Source organism: Topomyia yanbarensis, chromosome 1, assembly GCF_030247195.1.
Source record: "Topomyia yanbarensis strain Yona2022 chromosome 1, ASM3024719v1, whole genome shotgun sequence".
Classification (NCBI taxonomy): domain Eukaryota; kingdom Metazoa; phylum Arthropoda; class Insecta; order Diptera; family Culicidae; genus Topomyia; species Topomyia yanbarensis.
Window position 1 is genome coordinate 203182269 of NC_080670.1, and position 18511 is coordinate 203200779.

Below are 18511 nucleotides of genomic sequence, written 5' to 3' on the forward strand. Positions count from 1 at the left end.
CGACGTCGTGTTGCATGTTGTTTTTCGCTACGCAGCGTTCTATCTCGACTAAGGAGTTGAACGTTAATAGTACTACTTTAAGTAGCCAGAAATTGTTCAGACGTATCGTATCACAAGCATCGCAACGATCAGTATTCCGCAAAGTTTGTTCGTCCTCCTTGAAATGCTGGAGAAGCTGATTCCCGACAATGGTACCCAGTTCAACATTGTGGAAGTCGAGCCGATTCACTCCGAAATTTGTATTGGCCACGTTGCCACATCACGGTTCCACCCACAATCAAGTGGTCAAAACAATTCGTCGATAGTTGCAAAGTGCAGTTTGGAAAATTCGGAAGAGGAAAGAATTGAAGGACGTCGCATTGGATAATTTTGCTGCTGACCTACTCTGCCCATAATCGCAAGTCAGTCCCATGTTCTACATGGGACTGACTTACGACAGTACTGTACTGCTTGTAATCGTAAGTCAGTCCCATGTAGATAGGGAATCTCATAGAACATGGGACTTACTTGCGATTATGGGCAGTGTAGTACTTAGAAACCAGTCAGTACCGGATGGCCTGATGACGTCGAAATCAATGCGCAGTCGATTTTTCAGGATGAGCTTGAAACTTCTACGACCTCCGCCGAATTATTCAGTAGAATTGTTTCCGCAGCAACAAATTAGCCCTCGGTTCCTTAACAAAGGTGATATTGTGTTTGCGAATTTCTGGAGTTGACTTCCAGGGAACCATCATCGAGAAAGTTGGTCGAGTGTTTGAAGGTTCGAGCATCGTCCAATTCGGATCAAGCATCTACAGTGAGCCTACCGAGTAAGGAGAGCTGCTAACCTCAACAAGCCCATCACAAATCACGGTAACATCGAGCGACTTTCGAAGTACGTTTCTGTCGCCATGGCTTTCGCTTGTCCGGTCAAAATCCCGGATACAGTGCCTTCGTCCTCGACTTCAACCACGTCTTGCAGTAGCAAGCACATCACTATGCAGTGTAAACCTGGCACTCTTCGAGCGTTCAAAAACTTCCCTTTGCGTTTCAACCTGTGTCCCCAGTGAGCAAATTTTCTGGCAGAGACCGGTCTGCTAGATTTCTGTAAGTCTTGGTTTGGCAGCCCTGTCAGATTTCTGCGTGTATCCTGTCGGGTTAGTTGAGCTAGGGCGAACTCGGTTTCGCACGCGTTTTCTGGCAAATTTTGACAGGAACCGAGTAAAACCCTGGCATAGCTCGGACATAAACTGTGCAAAGATTCTGGCAATTCCTACCTGGTAGAATTCTCGCACAAATCGCGCAAAATGCTCGCAGAAACTCTGCCAGCATCAATTTCGCTTTGCTCAACTTTTGCTAACTTTCTGCTTGCCACGCTGACCGGGTCAGCGCTACTACCAGGAAAAAAACAGTGTTCTGGAAACACGGCTTTACACAACCCTAGCGCTTCTCTGCCGGGCTGCTCACTGACCGTCACGAGATCACTGTGATAGACGCCAACACGTTTGATTGCTCATTTACCTATCGTCCTTTTAATTAATTGCAACTTGTAGAATGGATTAGTAGTATGAATACACGTTAATAGCTTTAAACCGCTTACGTTGCATTTTATTTGATGACCGTAGCCCCAACGGGACGCGACCTAACCGATAGATATGGCCAGAAACGCTACTGGTCCAACCATATTTGCGAAGATTTTTTGGCGGCTTTTCCAAGTATATTCTAAATCTTTTAATTCACCGTTAATTCTCAACAAGAGGCATATATTATGTCCATCCTGGAAAATGGATACTAATAATCACTATGGAGTTGGAGCTAGGTGAAAATTTCGAAATTCATCAGCGTCACGAACTCTGGCATAATTTCGCTGCCTTAGTTAGAATATCTGTGGCTTGTAGGTTTTGACTCAACGTGCTAAAATTGAATCGTCAGTTATGCTAGCCTTCTCCAGATTCTGTACACTTCGGGCCAAAACGATACCATCACCATAGAGCTTCCTGCGTGACTCATGAGAGTGCCATATACTCCGTCTCTGTTGTACATAAAGCTACTGTTGATTGCCTTCTACCACTCTAAACAAAGGCTCCTTCAGCATGAACAAACGCATGATCTGTCGTGTTTCAGTATCGCTAAATCCATGAAATTATTTTATCCACTCCTTGTCGTAGTTTGTAATGTTTGAATTCTTTCAAGTACTCCAGGAACTGCTTCAGGATTGCTACCTGATAAAACTATTGATATCTTGATATCCGGGTCTAATACTTTGGGCTATGAACTGTAACCTGCCCACGAGCTTTCTGAAATGTACATTCTTTATGCGGTCCATCTCATCTGTTCACTAGTTTTCTTGGTAAGTCGCTGGTTCAGATGAAATCGTGTGTACACCGTGTTGTTCCTGATCCGAGATCCTTTCTTTGGATCGTGTCAAATAAATACCATGGACCTGCCCCACTAGTCGTAGATTTTTCATTAGAAATCTTCTCATAAGTTGATCTTAGACTGTTGCTACGAGCTCTTTATCGTTTGTAAATATGGGTAGATCGTCTATATATACCGCCACAGTAGGTAATTTCTCATCATCTATGCGGAAATGTCAATCCAATCTTCCGCAATTCATTAGTTCAGTTTCAGTGTTAGTCTACAGTTGTTGCATTTTAATCTCTTCGTTCTCGAAATCGCTTTGGAGAAATACACTAACAGCAACCAATTCATGTTTTAGGTCCCGTTTGGCTGTTACTGCCATCAAGTACCGGATCGTCGCGTATCTTCTAATAGGCGATAACATTACTTGATATTTCTCACCAGTTGGTACCCCCTTCGTCGCCTTGTACCTGTAAAGAGATCCTTCGGCCTTCGTGTTGTTCTTGAGCACTTATTTTGAGTTTTCGTTCTGAATCAGATTCTACGTACGGTAAAATTATTATATGAATTTGGGTTTGAGGCCCCAGATCTTTCCAAAAGTTGGTCTGCACTGCCTGAAGTCTATGCACGATTTCTTGACTCGGAACTCAATGTGAGCAGACCAACTCAGTTTAGAATCTAATATAACTCCACCGTATTTGACTGGATCTGCATGCAGTAGCTCAGAATTAAAGATCTGCAAGGGACGAACTCCGGTTGTTGTTGGCTTCTTCGTGAAAAGAACCATTGAAGTTTTGTTTGAATTAACTGAACTTGTCGACAGCTTTCAATGCTTGTTACATTAAGTCAAAGATTGTTACGATGCATAGTCCAGTAATTAGTATTTGGTAGTCGTCAGCAAATCCGTAGGTTGGAAATCCAACTCATTGAGTTTCTTCAACAAGCCATAGGCAACCAGGTGCCATAGCAAAGGTGACAGAACGCCACCCTGAGGACAGTCGCAAATACTCAACTTTCTTTATATCTGCCTATCTCTGTGACAAGCGAAGAATGCGGTTACTAAGCATTGCGGTAATCCAATCCGAGATACATGCAAATGCTCTATGACCGCGCGTCGCTTCCAGAAGAGATTGGAAGGACACATTGCCAAAGGTCCCCTCAATATCTAAGAATACACTCCAGCTAGATTGTTTAAGCTGCTGGTTGGTAAATGCGTAATATAGACCCGATGGTTCGCCACAGTGGTCCTTGATCACTTGTCCAGTAACTCCTATCCTTACCTCCCTGCGCTGCCAGCTGGGGTACGAATAACCATAGGAATGATCGGGTAATCAACCCCGGTGAGACCATGGTCGTATGATGACAGGGAAGGGGGGCTCCTCTTTTCGGAGAGTGAGTCTATCCGAGCGTCTTTTCCCCATGTTAGGGGCGGCTCAAAACAGCGTCTGTTCTTCATGTTAGGGGCGGCTGATATATCATCCTCGTGTCAGCGTGGGACTCTAAACAGAACTGAAACGATGGTTCTCCGGCGAGACAGGGGGTTGGGGAAGGCCCAACAAGCCTCCCTGGAAAACTAACCGTTACGAACAATGCAGAAGAAAATACGAATCGGAACAATCGGCAAAGACCCACGCGACGAAATAAGGACTACGATTGGAAACTCGGAACATGAATTTGCAGGTCACTCTGTTTTACAGCTTGCGACGGATAATCTACGACGAACTCCAACCACACAACTTTGAAGTCGTAGCACTGCAGGAACTTTGCTTGATAGGACAAAAGGTATGGAAAAACGGGCATCGCGCGGTTTCATTTCTACCAGCAACTGTGGCACCACCAACGAGCTGGGAACCGGCTTTGTAGTGCTGGCTAGGATGCGTCAACGCGTGATTGGATGGACTCCGATCAACGCTAGGATGTGTAAGTTGAGGATCAAAGGCCGTTTCTTCAACTACAGCATCATCAATGTACATGGCCCACACGATGGGAGACCCGACGGCGAGAAGGAAGCGTTCTATGCGAAGCTGGACGAGCGGTGTACGACGGCTGTTCGCAAGGGGACGTGAAAATCGTCATCGGTGATATGAACGCTCAGGTAGGACGGGAGGTAATGTTTAGACCAGTAATCGGGCCAAACCGCATGCGAGGAAACGACTGGTTGGATGACGAATGTAAGCAGTTAATAGAGGAGAAGAATGCTGCACGGGTGCGGATGCTGCAGCACGGAACGAGACAGAATGTGGAGCGATACAAACAAGCACGGAGCGATGGAACAGCTGTACCGCGTAAACGACACACGGAAGTTCTACGAGAAGCTGAACAGTTCGCGCAAAGGCTACGTTCCGCAAGCCGATATGTGCACGGACTTAAACGGCAACCTTCTTACGAACGAGTGTGAGGTGATTGAGAGGTGGAAGCAGTACTATGACGAGCACCTCAACGGTGAAACAGCAGAGGACGAAGGCGGTATGGCAACGGATCTTGGAGTACGCGCAGAAGACGATAGGTTGCCGGCCCCTGATCTCCAAGAAGTCAAGGAGGAGATCGGTCGGCCGAAAAACAACAAAGCTGCCGGTGTAGATCAACTACCCAGCGAGCTTTTAAAATACGGTGGTGAAACATTGGCTAGAGCGCTGCACTGGGTAATCGCCAAAATTTGGGAGGAGGAGACTCGTCCGGAGGAGTGGATGGAGGATGACGTTTGCCCAAAGGGTGACAAGTTGGATTGCTGTAACTACCGCGCGATCACACTACTTAGCACCGCCTACAAGGTCCTCTCCCACATTCTTTGCCGCCGATTGTCACCATTTGCAAGGGAGTTTGTAGGGCACTACCAAGCGGGTTCATGGGTTCCCACGCCACCACGGACAAAATATTCGCGATTCGGCAGGTTCTGCCGAAGTGCCGCGAATACAACGTGCCCACTAGAGTGACAGAAAAAAAATGACCCCCATCGGCCCACCCTTGAGTCGATTCCTAGTCCCACCAGGAATGTCTGCTCCAAATTTGAGCCAAATCGAACAAGTCTAGCTACCGGACCAACGTGCTTGAAGTTTGTATGGGATTTTTCGACAATTTACATGGAGAAAATCCTCTTGCTCACATTTTCGCCGCTAGGTGGCACTGTATACATCAGATTATCACCAAAAGTGAAACTTAAGAAGATAATTTTATTATCTACAACTTTGTTGAAGACTGCAAAGCGATCCGACTGCAATAGGAAAAGTTATTAAACTTTTAACGAAGTGATGTCTGAGTGAGTTTTGCATGGGGCCTAGTAGTGCATGGTAGTGTATCAGTACTAGGTTCTAACAAACTAAACATTTTTATGGAATAATGGTTAGATCTAGCTGAATAGTATGTTCGGAAGAATTGTAGTACATAATACGAGTTATGTTTTGGTTAGAAAATTGTAGTTCCACATCTGACCGCATAGATGGCGCCAACACTAACTTTTCAACGAAGAGAGATAGAAATTAGGTGTCTTCTACAAAGTTGTAGAACAAGAATATTGCAGTAATTCTTCCAAACATTTCGATATTCTATCTCTCTCCGTTGAAAAGCTAGTGATGGCGCCATCTATGCGGTCACAGATTGAACTAAAATTTTCTAACCAAAACATAGCTCGTATTATGTACTGCAATTCTTCCGAACATACTATTCAGCTAAATCTAACCCTTAATCCACAAAAATGTTTAGTTTGTTAGAACCTAGTACTGATACACTATCATGCACTGCTAGGCCCCATGCAAAACTGACTCAGACATCACTTCGTTAAAAGTTTAATAACTTTTCCTTTTCGAGTCGGATCGCTTTGCAGTCTTCAACAAAGTTGTAGACAATAGAATTATCTTCTTAAGTTTCACTTTTGGTGATAATCTGATGTATACATTGCCACCTAGCAGCGAAAATGTGAGCAAGAGGGTTTTCTCCATGTAAATTGTCGAAAAATCCCATACAAACTTCAAGCACGTTGGTCCGGTAGCTAGGCTTGTTCGATTTGCTTCAAATTTGGAGCAAGTACTCCTGGTGGGACTAGGAATCGACTCAGGGGTGGGCCGATTGTGTTTTCAAAAATTCATTATTTTTCTGGGCAGTCCAGTGCCCACACATCATTTGTTCATCGATTTCAAATCAGCGTATGACACAATCGATCGAGATCAGCTATGGCAGATAATGCACGAGTACGGTTTTCCGAATAAGCTAACACGATTAGTCAAAACGACGATGGATCGGGTGATGTGCGTTGTTCGAGTATCAGGGACACTCTCGAGTCCCTTTGTATCTCGAAGAGGGTTACGGCAAGGTGATGGTCTATCGTGCCTGCTGTTCAACGTTGCGTTAGAAGGTGTTATAAGGAGAGCGGGGATACCGCGTACATCAGACTGAAAGCTGAAGCCAGCAGCATTGGACTTGCCATAAACATTTTGAAGACAAACTACATGAGAGGAAGAACGGTAACGAAATCGAGATGGTCGACGAATTCGTGTATTTGGGCTCACTGGTAACCGCCGACAATGACACCAGCAGAGAAATTCACAGACGTATCTTGGCGGGAAATCGTGCCTACTTTGGACTCCGGAGGACGCTCCGGTCGAACAAAATTCACCGCCGCGCGAAGTTGATTATCTACAAGACACTGATTAGATCGGTGGTCCTCTACGGCCACAAAACCTGGACTATGCTCGTGGAGAACCAACGCGCCCTTGGAGTTTTCGAACGAAAGGTGTTGCGTATCATCTACGGTGGCCTGCAGATGGAAGACGGAACGTGGTGCTGGCGAATGAACAATGAGTTGCATCAGCTGCTGGAAGAACCATCCATCGTGCATACCGCAAAAATAGGACGTTTGCGGTGGGCTGGACACGTCGTAAGAATGTCGGACGAGGACCCGGTGAAGATGGTTCTTGAGGGCGACTTTACAGGAACACGAAGACGGGGCGCCCAGCGAGCACGGTGGATTGATCAGATAGAGGAAGACCTGCGGATCCTTCAAAGACTGCGAGGCTGGTGACTAGCAGCAATGGACTGAGTGGGGTGGAGACGGCTTCTGCATACAGCAAGAGACGACAAGGCTCTAGCCTGAACGGTAAGGTAAGTAGATTGCATGAGCGAGAAGACCTTGTCAATGTTGTAAAAAATATCGTGAGGCAGAGTGATCTCCCTCGACCAGCGATCCATAATGACCAGGGTCACCGCGGAAACACCAACTCTTGACATCGTCCTTCAACCAATAACTAAACTGTTAGTTCAAGGTTCATTAACCTGATGCAATCATTGAAACTATCATCATGATGAACAAAACTGTGTCGTCGGTAAACAGGTTTACTTCCGCATCTTCCCAGATTTTTCTTATGTACCGGATAAAGAAATGTGGTCCTGGTACACTACCCTTTGGTACATCAAGGTTGTATCATGTCAGGTCCTGTCGAGACACTTCGCCCTTTGACCAGAGTGATTTACGCGCTGCTGCTTGGCTCGTGCCTTCGTCGCTTGAAAGGATAGAGAGTAGCTCGATGTCGCCGATCTTTCACTGTAGTGTTTTGCTAGCTCTTACACTATCTCGGGGTTTTTCGTGAAGTCGTTCGATCGCTTGAATACTACAGTGCTTCGCTGCCGGTTACCACGCAGAGCATTCACTGTACGCCACAGTTCAGTCTTAGCCACGAAATTCTCTCATGACTGTTGTTTCGCTAGCTTAACCGCTTCTCGTGATTCCTGGAATCATCTGAGCGCCTGTTGGCCTGTCTGGATCCGGTATATCTAGATGTCGAAGGGTACAGGGATGTTTTCTACGTTGCCTAAACGGCTTGCTTCCAGGGCGCCTCCATGGTACAGCTTTTGGTCCAGTTCAGCGACTACTTCGTGGTATGCATTAAATTGCGGCTGTCTCGACTGTATCCGCGAACTTATCAATGTCCCACTCATCTGTAGCGTTGATAGATTCAACCGTGATGCGTTCATACAAAGGCCAGTCTACTCGATCATAGAGCCATTCTTGTCGAGTTTTTTTTTACATTCGGCCAACTAGGGATGGAGACCGTGATCGGGAAATGATCGTATGTCCGGAAGACTTTGCCAGGTGAACTTTCGAGCCAGGTTTTCCGAGCAAAAGGAAATATCAAGAGCAGATATATAGGCCTTTGTGGGGTCGATGCGAGTTGGAGAACAGTCGTTCAGAATCACGAGCTTTCTAGTAAGTGTCGTTTCTGCGATGAAGCGACCAAGGGCGTTCGATGACTGAGATCCCCAATCGATGTGATGTGCATTGAAATCTCCAAGGAACAATACTGAACCTTCCAGTTCATCAGGCAGCAATCACTGCTGCCTAGCATTGAAGGTGGGATGTATATAGCCACAACTATTGCCTGTACTAGCAGGAAGATACGCGCGGCGACGACCTGTTAACTAGTGTTCAGTTGCACACGTTCAAAGGGTATGTCCTCTCGGATCGCAAATATTACACCATGTTTCCAATAGTTTTGGGAGTTCGATTTCAGTAGCAGCGTATGGTTCCTGCCAACAAAACTCGATTTTACCACACTGGTTAACTTTTGTTTCTTGCAGCGCTATTACGGAAGGTTCGTGCTCGGAGATAAGCAGTTTTAGCTCGCAGATGTTCGCTCTAAGACGGCGCAGGTTCCACTGCAGTGCAAAACATCCATTGGAACGACCATTTCTGATCGACTGTGTTGACGACGATGTGGTCGATACTCGGTACGTTGGAGACCATGTGGCATTGACGCGAGATGATTCTTCACCGGCGGAAGGCCGGAAGAATTGCGAGAACTGTATATCCAAGAGGTAGGGACAGTCCTCCTCCCTCGGTCGATTCCTTCATGATGAAGTGGGAAAACTACTTTCTGCTCTTCTTCCTCAAACCAGTAACTCGTTCGATGCGTGCTGGCCACACATGTAACGAGAAAAGCCACAACAGAATCCGTTCGTACACGAGGTGGAATGGGACTGACAGTGCCAGCAACTTACTCTGGTTGTCGCATGGTCAGTGATTTTTCACTCTCCATAAATTTTAGCTTTGCACTCCACAATATTGGAAAAAATCAAATTAATGATACTCCTGAGGCAAACACGGGTATGTAGTTCCAAAACCTTCTGATTCACTCCTACGGGAGCTTCATCACCCACGATATTTATTTTCTCCTCTGAAATAATTTGCTTTAACCATTTATCAAATGCTTCCAAGAAATATCGGTGTTTTTCACTTGAATGATGAACTCCTCCGTAGATACCCGGAAATCTAGGATGCTTAATTTCTACTGCCAAGCACCAGTTATGCACCGCTCTGGGAAAACAACTCATCCATTTATTCCTTGCGATGGAGAACTCGTTCATATTTGTTTTAAGTCAAAGAGGGTCTCTGTCAATACGATAAACTTTGGTTTCATACGGTCAACAAGAAGCTTTAGCTCATCAAAGTGCGAGGGAAACCCAGCAATGTTTAAACATCCACCTTTTCGTGCTGCTCTAATTGTTACGTAGAGAGATCAACTCGTTCAGTTCTTTTACGCTGTCATATGTACAGCCCTAACATTTCAAACACAAACACTCCATCAGGCTGCTATACTGTGGCCTAACTGGGATAAAGTCCTGTTCAATCTTCTTAATCTTCTTGCAAAGCGGGATCTCCGCCAATTTCAACCAGGTTATTAGGGAGATTCTTCACGGCCAACGTAACACGTTACGTACTATCGCGAGTACAATAGAAGCACTGAAAGAGGCTTCTCATTTGTATGGGGGAAAGAAAAAGCTGTCAGCTCTCTTGATATGTAGTCTTCGTTAATAGGCAATTTAAATTTCATCCTCCAAAAAAGTACTCACCGATTCAAACTCAAATTGTGCCGAATCGAGTTCTGCCAGCCCTTGTTGGCCCCATTCCGGTAGTACGGGTAGTTCTTCGAGATGAACGAATAGATTCCAGACAGCGTTAGCTGCTTTTCCGGCGAGGCCGAAATGGATTGCACAATCAGCTGGGCATAGCTGTACGGTGGTTTTTCGTTCTCCAGCGATTGCGACGTTGCAGGCGGTTGAAAATCGTTAAAGCTATGTACCGCTCCGCTGCTGGATGCCAGCCCGCCGCCAATATCCCCACCACCGTCCGGTCCCATTCCCATACCACCACCACCACCGTGACCCACACCGTACACGGAAAAGTCATGATAGCCTTGGCGGGGACTGGTCGGACAGCTGTTGGCCGCACTGATCGTTCCCGTCGGTGACGGGTAGGGACTTTTTCCGTTATCCCCACCGCGGCTGCTAAGGTCCATGTGTTCCATCGACGACGAACTGGGTGGTTCTGCCGGGATGGAAATTTTAAGCGGGGCGTACATGTTACCACCACCGCCACCACCCGTGCTAGATGCTGCCTGACCAGATCCAGGACCATTGCCAAGAGATTGTACACCAGCGTTGCCAGCCGGGTAGGGTCCAATGGAGGCATCCAGCAGGTCACGCGATTCAGAAGAACTTTTATGATACAAGCTCTCGAATTGAATTTTGATATTTGTACTGGGAAAGCGTATGCTGCAACTGCAAGTTAAAGAAAAAAAAGTTAGTTCTAATCATCAGCGAGCAAGCACCAGTTTACTTACACTTTTGGCAACTGATACGGCTCGGCACCTTTCCGGTGAAAAACGTTATCGATAAAGACACCGTTCTTGCTCAGACAGGACAGATAAAACTCCCCATCGGTGTGATCGTGATGCAACAGCAGGTGCTTCCGGGACACGAAACTGTTTCTACCAACGTGAAAATCAACCTGCGCCCGTGACGAGTTCCGTCCGATTTCGATCAGGTCTTCCGAAATGAGTAGAATGTTATCCTTGCTGATGAGTCGCGCGATAAAGTTGCTCTGGTTGATGTGCGCCAATGAGATAGCTTGGGCGATGTGCGGGGCAGATTGCTGCTGCTGCTGCTGACCTGATCCGGAGCCCGATAGGGTTTGAGATGAGATACGGGAGGCGACACTATCGGTAGTTCCAGATACGGTCGGTGACTGGGAGGGGGAAATCGAACGTGAAGGCGGAGTGGACGAATGCCGGTGAAAGGGCAGAGGTTGTTGTTGATGGGTGAGCTGCTTTCGCAGCTGATTTTGTTGCTGCTGCTGGTAGAGCGCTTCGATAATACTCTGTTCCTGTTCTTCAATCGACTCGCCGCCGCCGCCGCCTTGCGCCGATCCGTGATGCGGTTTTCGTCGACGATCGTCATCGTGATCTTCATCGCTCAGATGGTCGGAACCATTTTCCTGTTGCTGCTGACCGTCCAACCGGGGCCGTTTACCTTTGTTTGACACATGCTGTTCTTGCTGGATCCGATTCTGGTGAGCTTGCTGGCAGAGCGCTTCGATCACACTCCGTTCCTGCTGTTCGATGGTGGGTTGAGTTTCCCCGAACGGCTGATGCTCGATCACCACACTGACCGGATGGTTCGGGTCACTGACCGGATCGTATTCGATGATCTGCTGCGGAAGGAGGTGATGCGTGCTGTAGTCTAAACCACCGGAAGCTCCGGTGCTCGGTTCGACGGAGGTCGTTTCGATTACCTTCAGGGTGGTGGTGGATAGCTTCGGTTGACCGGACGATGGGGTCGTTGATGGCGTTACAGCGGACGACGCTACCGGTTGGTGATGGTAGTAAACCTGGAATTGATGCTGCGGCGGGGACGATGACGTCGACTGGATGGTTTCGTGCTTGATGACGTGCTGCGGGATGTGGAAGTTGTTGTTGTCGGTCATTGTAGTGTTGCTGGGTGCTCTACTGGTGACGCATTTAAAATTTCCCGAGTACGTCGCAAAGGGTGGCGTTTGGGCGCGGTGGTTCTGGAAGAAGAAAAGATCGGTTAATAATTGTACAGAAGCTTAAGGGTGTCAATTCATTTCACTGACTTTTTAGGTCCCTTGAACAAAAAAATGATAGTTGTTATTGATTTTAAATATTGCCGTGTCCGTCCTTCTGTTCTCTATTTGAAACAAGAATTGAAGGTGAAAATTGAGCTTAAGTGGATGTCAATGAACAGTTCCATCATGTACGAAATTCTGTACTATTAACGTTAAATAGTGTAGCAGAGCAACGGAACATTACGACTATGCGTTCTTTCATCGGGTGCTTCCGAGAAGTTCATTCCAAGCATCATGCCGAAGTACAGAGAGGTGGAGTCCTTTACGTTTGCAACCTGTCCAACGTTCGAGGCCGTAGACTATAAGGGATTTAACCTATTCTTTTATCCTAAACACGAGGTGTAGTCAATTACTTTTGAAAGATTTTGACTTTTATATGGGAGCAGTTGGCATTTATGGTGCCCTAGAAAATGTTAGGTACTAGTTTATGTACCGTCACCAACAGACCACTTGGCCCCAATGGTGGTTCCCTGAACTGATTACATTTCAGAATACACATTATCTTAGTTTTTATCGAATTCCTCGTCAGGTTGAAGTCAAATGCCGTCGTCACACTGTTGAACACACGCTGGAGTCCGGTAACAGCGCTCTGGCGTTGGTTCTTCTGAACGGGACTCGCAGAAGAGAGTTATTGCGCAGAGCTTAAACTCGAGCTTGGAGATCGAGGCGTCCGAGGATTGTAGGGCAATCCACCAGGAACAAAATTTCATTGATTCCTGTCTTAATTCATAATTTCACAAAAATGCCTCCACTCCCTGTCCGAAAGCCTTACGACAGTAGACCGGAACTTTATCCATTGCTGTCGAAAACAAAGATGTAAGCTTTTCACCATCATTCGAATGGATCTTCCGCTTCAGGTTCGCACAGAAAACTTTAATTGGCGCAGCTGGGGCATGTTCAGGGGCAGTTGACGGCGACGACTGAGATTTTCAAACGCTCGATCTCCTCCAGCAACGGCTTCGTGTAATAAGCCGAGAACACGACACCGTCCTTCCAGCTTCTTATTGAAGGTTGCAACTTCCGGAAAGCAATTACCTTTGGGAACTTCATCTCCCTTCTGGGGAACGTTAAATAACCGGTCTCTTGTCAGTCAATGCCTTTGAGTTTCGGGTACGTCTTTGCAGGGAAGGGACATCCTTTAGCCGCTTGCGCTTCCGACACGCCCGGGCTCGACCTCCGCTCCGCTCATGGCGATGTCCATGTTGACCAAATACTTTTTGACTACCTTGCGCTCAATGCTGTCACCTTTCTCCAGGAGTGCCACCCACGTTGACGAGCTTCTTCGCTTCGGAGTGGAGCAAGCGGCAATTACAAACTCATCTAGTGTAGTTGCTTCATTGCTCTTACCATCGTTGTCGTAAGCGAACTGATGGAGCTGTTAGTAGCATTCTCAGATTTATTGACGACTAATCGGTGGACCTACAGTAGCGCTCAAAAATCTTTTGTAGGTGTTTCATTTCCAACATTCTCTGCAAAATGATGTTACTTCCATTATCTTTCGCTTTAGAGTTATGATGTCTTTGGCAAAATTGTTGCATGGCATCTAGCGCTTTATTTGATCATTTCGTATTAGTTCGGAATTCAGTCGCTAGGGCGGCGCTGTAGAACACGAAAAATTAGGCATATTTCGGGATTTTTCTAAAAGAAATAAAGAGGTAAATCGGAATCCTGTAAAATGGGATTTATAATACTAGTTGTGAAGTACAAAAAATATTTTTTTAAGTGATTATGTCAAGATGGCGGCTGTGCAGCATTTTCCCGTTGACACCTCTTTTTGGATAGGGTCCACAGCCGGAAACCTATCTCCCGTAATTTTAAAACTAGAGCTTAAAACTAAAGTTTTTGCGATTCCTTGTAACAATAGCAAGCGACGTACGTAGGATTTTTTTTCGTTGGACTTTCCTGCACTCCTTTGTCGGTAACAGAGAGGCCAATATTACCGACGAAATACCACCTACAAAACTTTTGAGCGCTACTGTACCACCAAGTGGCAGTATAATCGAATGGAAAATCGGTGAACTTTGTCCCTTTTCTTTAGTGCAAGCGTTATTACAAGACTTCGGCCGTGGTGCTCTGGAACTTGCTCTCTAATTTATAAGGTTTTTTTTGTAGAACTGGGCTTAAGCACTGCGACTGAGAGTGGATCGTGATCGCATGTTCGCATTTGTGACTAGGTTTATACGATGGAGCATCGTACAAGCGTTTGTATGTCCCGTGTTCAATTCGTTCGGCTAGCGTGTGGTCGTTTGAATATTTGCGTGGGCTTTTGGTATGTTTTGCGACAGTTATTTCAACGTATAATTATTTTTATAGTGTGGTTCAATTGGAGGCAGGTACCTAGGCTGCTAATATCGAGCGATGGAGTTTTCGAGCACGGGCGATTCGTTGGCGTGGGAACGGGCGTTTGAATGTTCGCTCCCCAAACTGTACCTTTAAATTCGTAAGTTGCACCTTCCAACTCCAGTTCCATCCTGACCCACATCATAAGCGACACCCAAAAAATTTAAATTTCCTCTTCGAAACATCGACATGAATTCCCTCGAACCCCGATCACCTCACCGTAGTACCGTCACGCTTCTTTTCAAACGTTACTCAAGTTTCATTGATTTTTTTCTCGCTACACTGTTTGCAAGGAACTGAAGCACAAATTCTTTTACTAGAACTCAACCGAAAGGTTTCTAATTATTTACGTTTCAGAACTGTCTTAAACATTTTTAAGGCTTTTGTGATGTTGATATTTGTTTTTTGAAAACCTTTCTAAAGAATTGTCAGGTCGCAGCGGCCTTAGCAATTCGCCTTAAGCTGGTGCGGGAGACCGACTTGATCCCGAGTCGTCATAACTACGGTAGCACTGTTTGAATTCTTTTTCCGATTGAAAGTTGTTGGTTATTGTGTAAGCTGGTGCACCGAGGCAGGTCGGGAATTTTCTCGTTGTAACAAATGAAGACACTCACGTACATACTGCATACAATACTTTAATTACGGACTGCTAAGTTGTTGTTTAGAGTTGTTCAAGTTTAGCTGTAGAGCTGGGTTCTCGGAAGGGCTCCCTATCGGAAATACAATTGCAGACGAAATGGGAAATGTCACCCACACCGCGTTGATCAGATTATAAGTACAGTAGCGTTCACTAAATCATCGGTGTTTCCTAATTCTTGGCCGCATATGTGCGTGGATACTCGCGATTGCATGTTCGCTTTTGTGTATTACGGTGAGGGGCTCGAGCGCTTGTATGTTAACGTTTTTGTTGCCTGTCCTAGCGTTGCAACGCTTTTTTAAAAATTTGGCAAGGCCTATTTTTTGACGATCCGGTCCACGGGAATTAGAAAATTCTTTAAGTGTTTTTTTTTCCTTTCCACCACTCGAAGCGTGTGCGCTAAGGCTGTCAAAGATCATCCGGGATTTTTTCAGTTTCGAGACTCTCCAAGTTTAAGAGTCCAAAACCAGGACTCATCGTCAAAGCTCACGCACTGTTAAAATCAATACTAAAAGGTTATGACTGAACTGACTGGTGATTTTTTACAACTGATCCTAGAAGTGATTTTTTGCTAATGTCGGCATCTCAGAGCGACAAGACTGTCCATAGCGAGTCTAATGCAGAGAGTGGTGGATGGCAGTTGTCTCTAACATCTCACCTCTTAGTAGAGATGGTACGGCATAAACTACTTTGGCGCTCTTCGAGTTCTGGAAGATCGGCGCTGTAGTATTGCCACTGGGTCAGCTTCAATCGCTGAGTCGAATTCTGAAGATGTGTGATGACGAAGATAGCAGAGCGAGTGACGAACTAGCCACCGATTCAGGCCAGGCTGTTTACAACGACACGTCGACGATGCACATTGTGAAGTAGACAGCTTTCAAACGTCCAAAAGCAGCTAACCATATCTGGCTTACTACCTTACTGTATTGGTAATTGATCCGGACTACGGAGTTGCGAATTATGATGCGAACGTAGTATTTGAAGGCCCTCCACCCTGGTGTGGTACAACACGTCACTGATTCTTCCAATGACCACACCTGGAGACCATTTTTAACTGTTTTTTGTATACTCGTTGGCGAATACTGGATCATTTCCACTGAAAAATCTCAACTGACTTTGCTGCTCCTCGATTGGCCTCGGCACTGTTGCAGGGTGTAGCTAAAGTAGTTCGAGGCAAGTCCGGATCTGGCGACGGGAACAGAACGTGCCTTTAGTAGCCGATAGGTGGTCCTTCTAAATGCGAGCCAGAAGGTATCCAGTGCTTAAGTAATTGATCCTCTCCCCCTCGGAAATTCTCGGCGGTCCCTTTGAAGTGGCCTACAAAACGCTCAGCTTGGCCGTTGGGATGTGATCGATGCCGATAACAAAAAAAAAACTCCGCGCTTGTAAATTGGGTGCCGTTGTCAGACGCGAGAGTTACTGGCATACTAAGTCGAGCAAAAAGTCCACACGAGATACTGATTGTAGCCGTAGAGGTGATTCTTCTGGTTTGAATGATCTCCAGTCACTTGGAGTACGAGTCCTCAGCGATAAGAAATCCAGAGAACTGACAAAATCTACGTGAATGCGCTGCCACGAACCGAATGCTTTTGACCGTGGTACAGGAGCAGCACAAGAAGGGGACCTGGAAGAAGAAGCCCAATACTGGCTAGCCTTCACTTAACCAACGATAGCCAGTAGACGTAGCTTCTGTCGATGCTCCAATGAAACAGCGAATCGTTCAGCACACAAAATGCACCCATCGTTCAGAGTAAGTGATCCCTTCCTGGAGCGGAATCGCTTAAGCTCTGGATTCCACGGCAAGCAGAATGCACATCCACCTGGTGTCCGGACGGTTGTCATACAGATCACCGGAGCATATGTGAGACTTTTCGAACATCCTTTGTCTACGAGTTGCCATTATCATTATATTTAATTTCGTACACCCACTTGCAGGGAACCGAATGATCGGAAGCTGGGATGTCTACGAGGCCCATTTATTATTCTTCTAGAGCGCATGCATCTCTACCTCGACTGAATGCTTCCATTCCGGCTAATCATCACGATCCCGAAGTGCTTCGATGTCGTTCGCCACAGCTTCCACATAATTCTATGCATTCGCTTCAAAAGCAACGCACATATCGAAATCTGAGATACGGGTGGGATGTTTGCGATGACGCTTGCTTCGTCTAGCAAGAATTTTGTCGTCTTCAGTACTTTTAAATTCTTCAGTTGATGAGCCGTAACCACCACCAGCTTCATTTTCAGACCGTTCAAGGCAGAGCTCCGATTTGGATCTGCTGTTGTTGTTACCAGGTGATCCAACACCATCCACCCAACGCATCGAACTCGTTCTGACCACGTCACGAACGATGAGAATATACCGTCGCACACGATACCCGTTTTCTCCGTATTCAATTAGGTAGCATACTAGGCTTTTTGCATTGAGCTTCGCCCGCTTTTTCTTGGAAACGTGTTTGACTTCTGAAAAAGAACAGTCTGGACTGATTTGGTTTATGCCCATAAACCACATCTCGTATAGTGATTTGTGCTTAGCCAAGGCCGCAGTAGCACTCCTGTTGATCAAATGTACTGTACATTGACCGTTTGAAGTCCGCATCATCTAGCATGAACATTGAACGTTCCACGATTCTTAATTCCTTACAGTAACTAATGAAAGTGGCATTAAAGTATTCGACGCCGTTGTCGCTTTTCAATCTGCTGCGAAATACGCATACTCCTGAAAACCATCATGAACATCACTCTTCGACTTTAATACATGAAATGAAATGAACTCGTCGATGAAACTGAGAAAAAAAAAACTTTTGGCCATCCCAGGAAACTGATGTGCACAGACTGCAGCCTCATTTGCTTCCCCATCGAACGCAGCTCACAAACGCCTGCATCTGGTTTCAAATTTCCATTGACATCGAGCATCTTACTTTGGTTGAGCTTTGTCAGTGCTGCGTTCCCAATATGACCTGAACCTACGATGCCACAACGTCACTTTGCTTGATCTGCGCCCATTGCAGTTTCGATCTTTGGTGCATCTCTGCATTCAGTACGTACAGCCGGTTTGCAGTTTACACCACTTGGATACCACGTGTGATTCGTGCATCGTCCGTGTCTAACGTGACTTCCATTCTAAGTACTTCGAACCGATTGACGCGCAAACCAGGCACATAGAGGGCACTGTATATCGAACCGGTTAACTGCTTGCTCTAAACGCTGGTAAACGGCTAGTCGGCGACATTCGAGATTTGGCGACATTTATACAATTGCCTATCTAAGCCGTGCATATT

The 18511-nt window shown here is 46.1% G+C and overlaps 1 protein-coding gene across 5 annotated transcripts in view; it reads right to left on the reverse strand.

Annotated features, from left to right (window-relative positions):
- LOC131688659 (forkhead box protein K1-like) overlaps positions 1 to 18511 on the reverse strand; it is a 35065-nt gene that overhangs the window by 7501 nt on the left and 9053 nt on the right. For all 5 annotated transcript variants that reach the window (XR_009305281.1, XM_058973086.1, XM_058973079.1 and 2 more), the window contains 2 exons: positions 10950 to 12175; positions 10180 to 10887 (listed from right to left, as the gene is read on the reverse strand). Coding sequence is in view for 4 of the 5 variants with exons in the window: in XM_058973086.1 (XP_058829069.1) it covers positions 10180 to 10887; positions 10950 to 12091 (1850 nt within the window). In the remaining variant the exon portion in view is untranslated. Of the gene's footprint in view, positions 1 to 10179; positions 10888 to 10949; positions 12176 to 18511 lie in introns of those variants that run through there.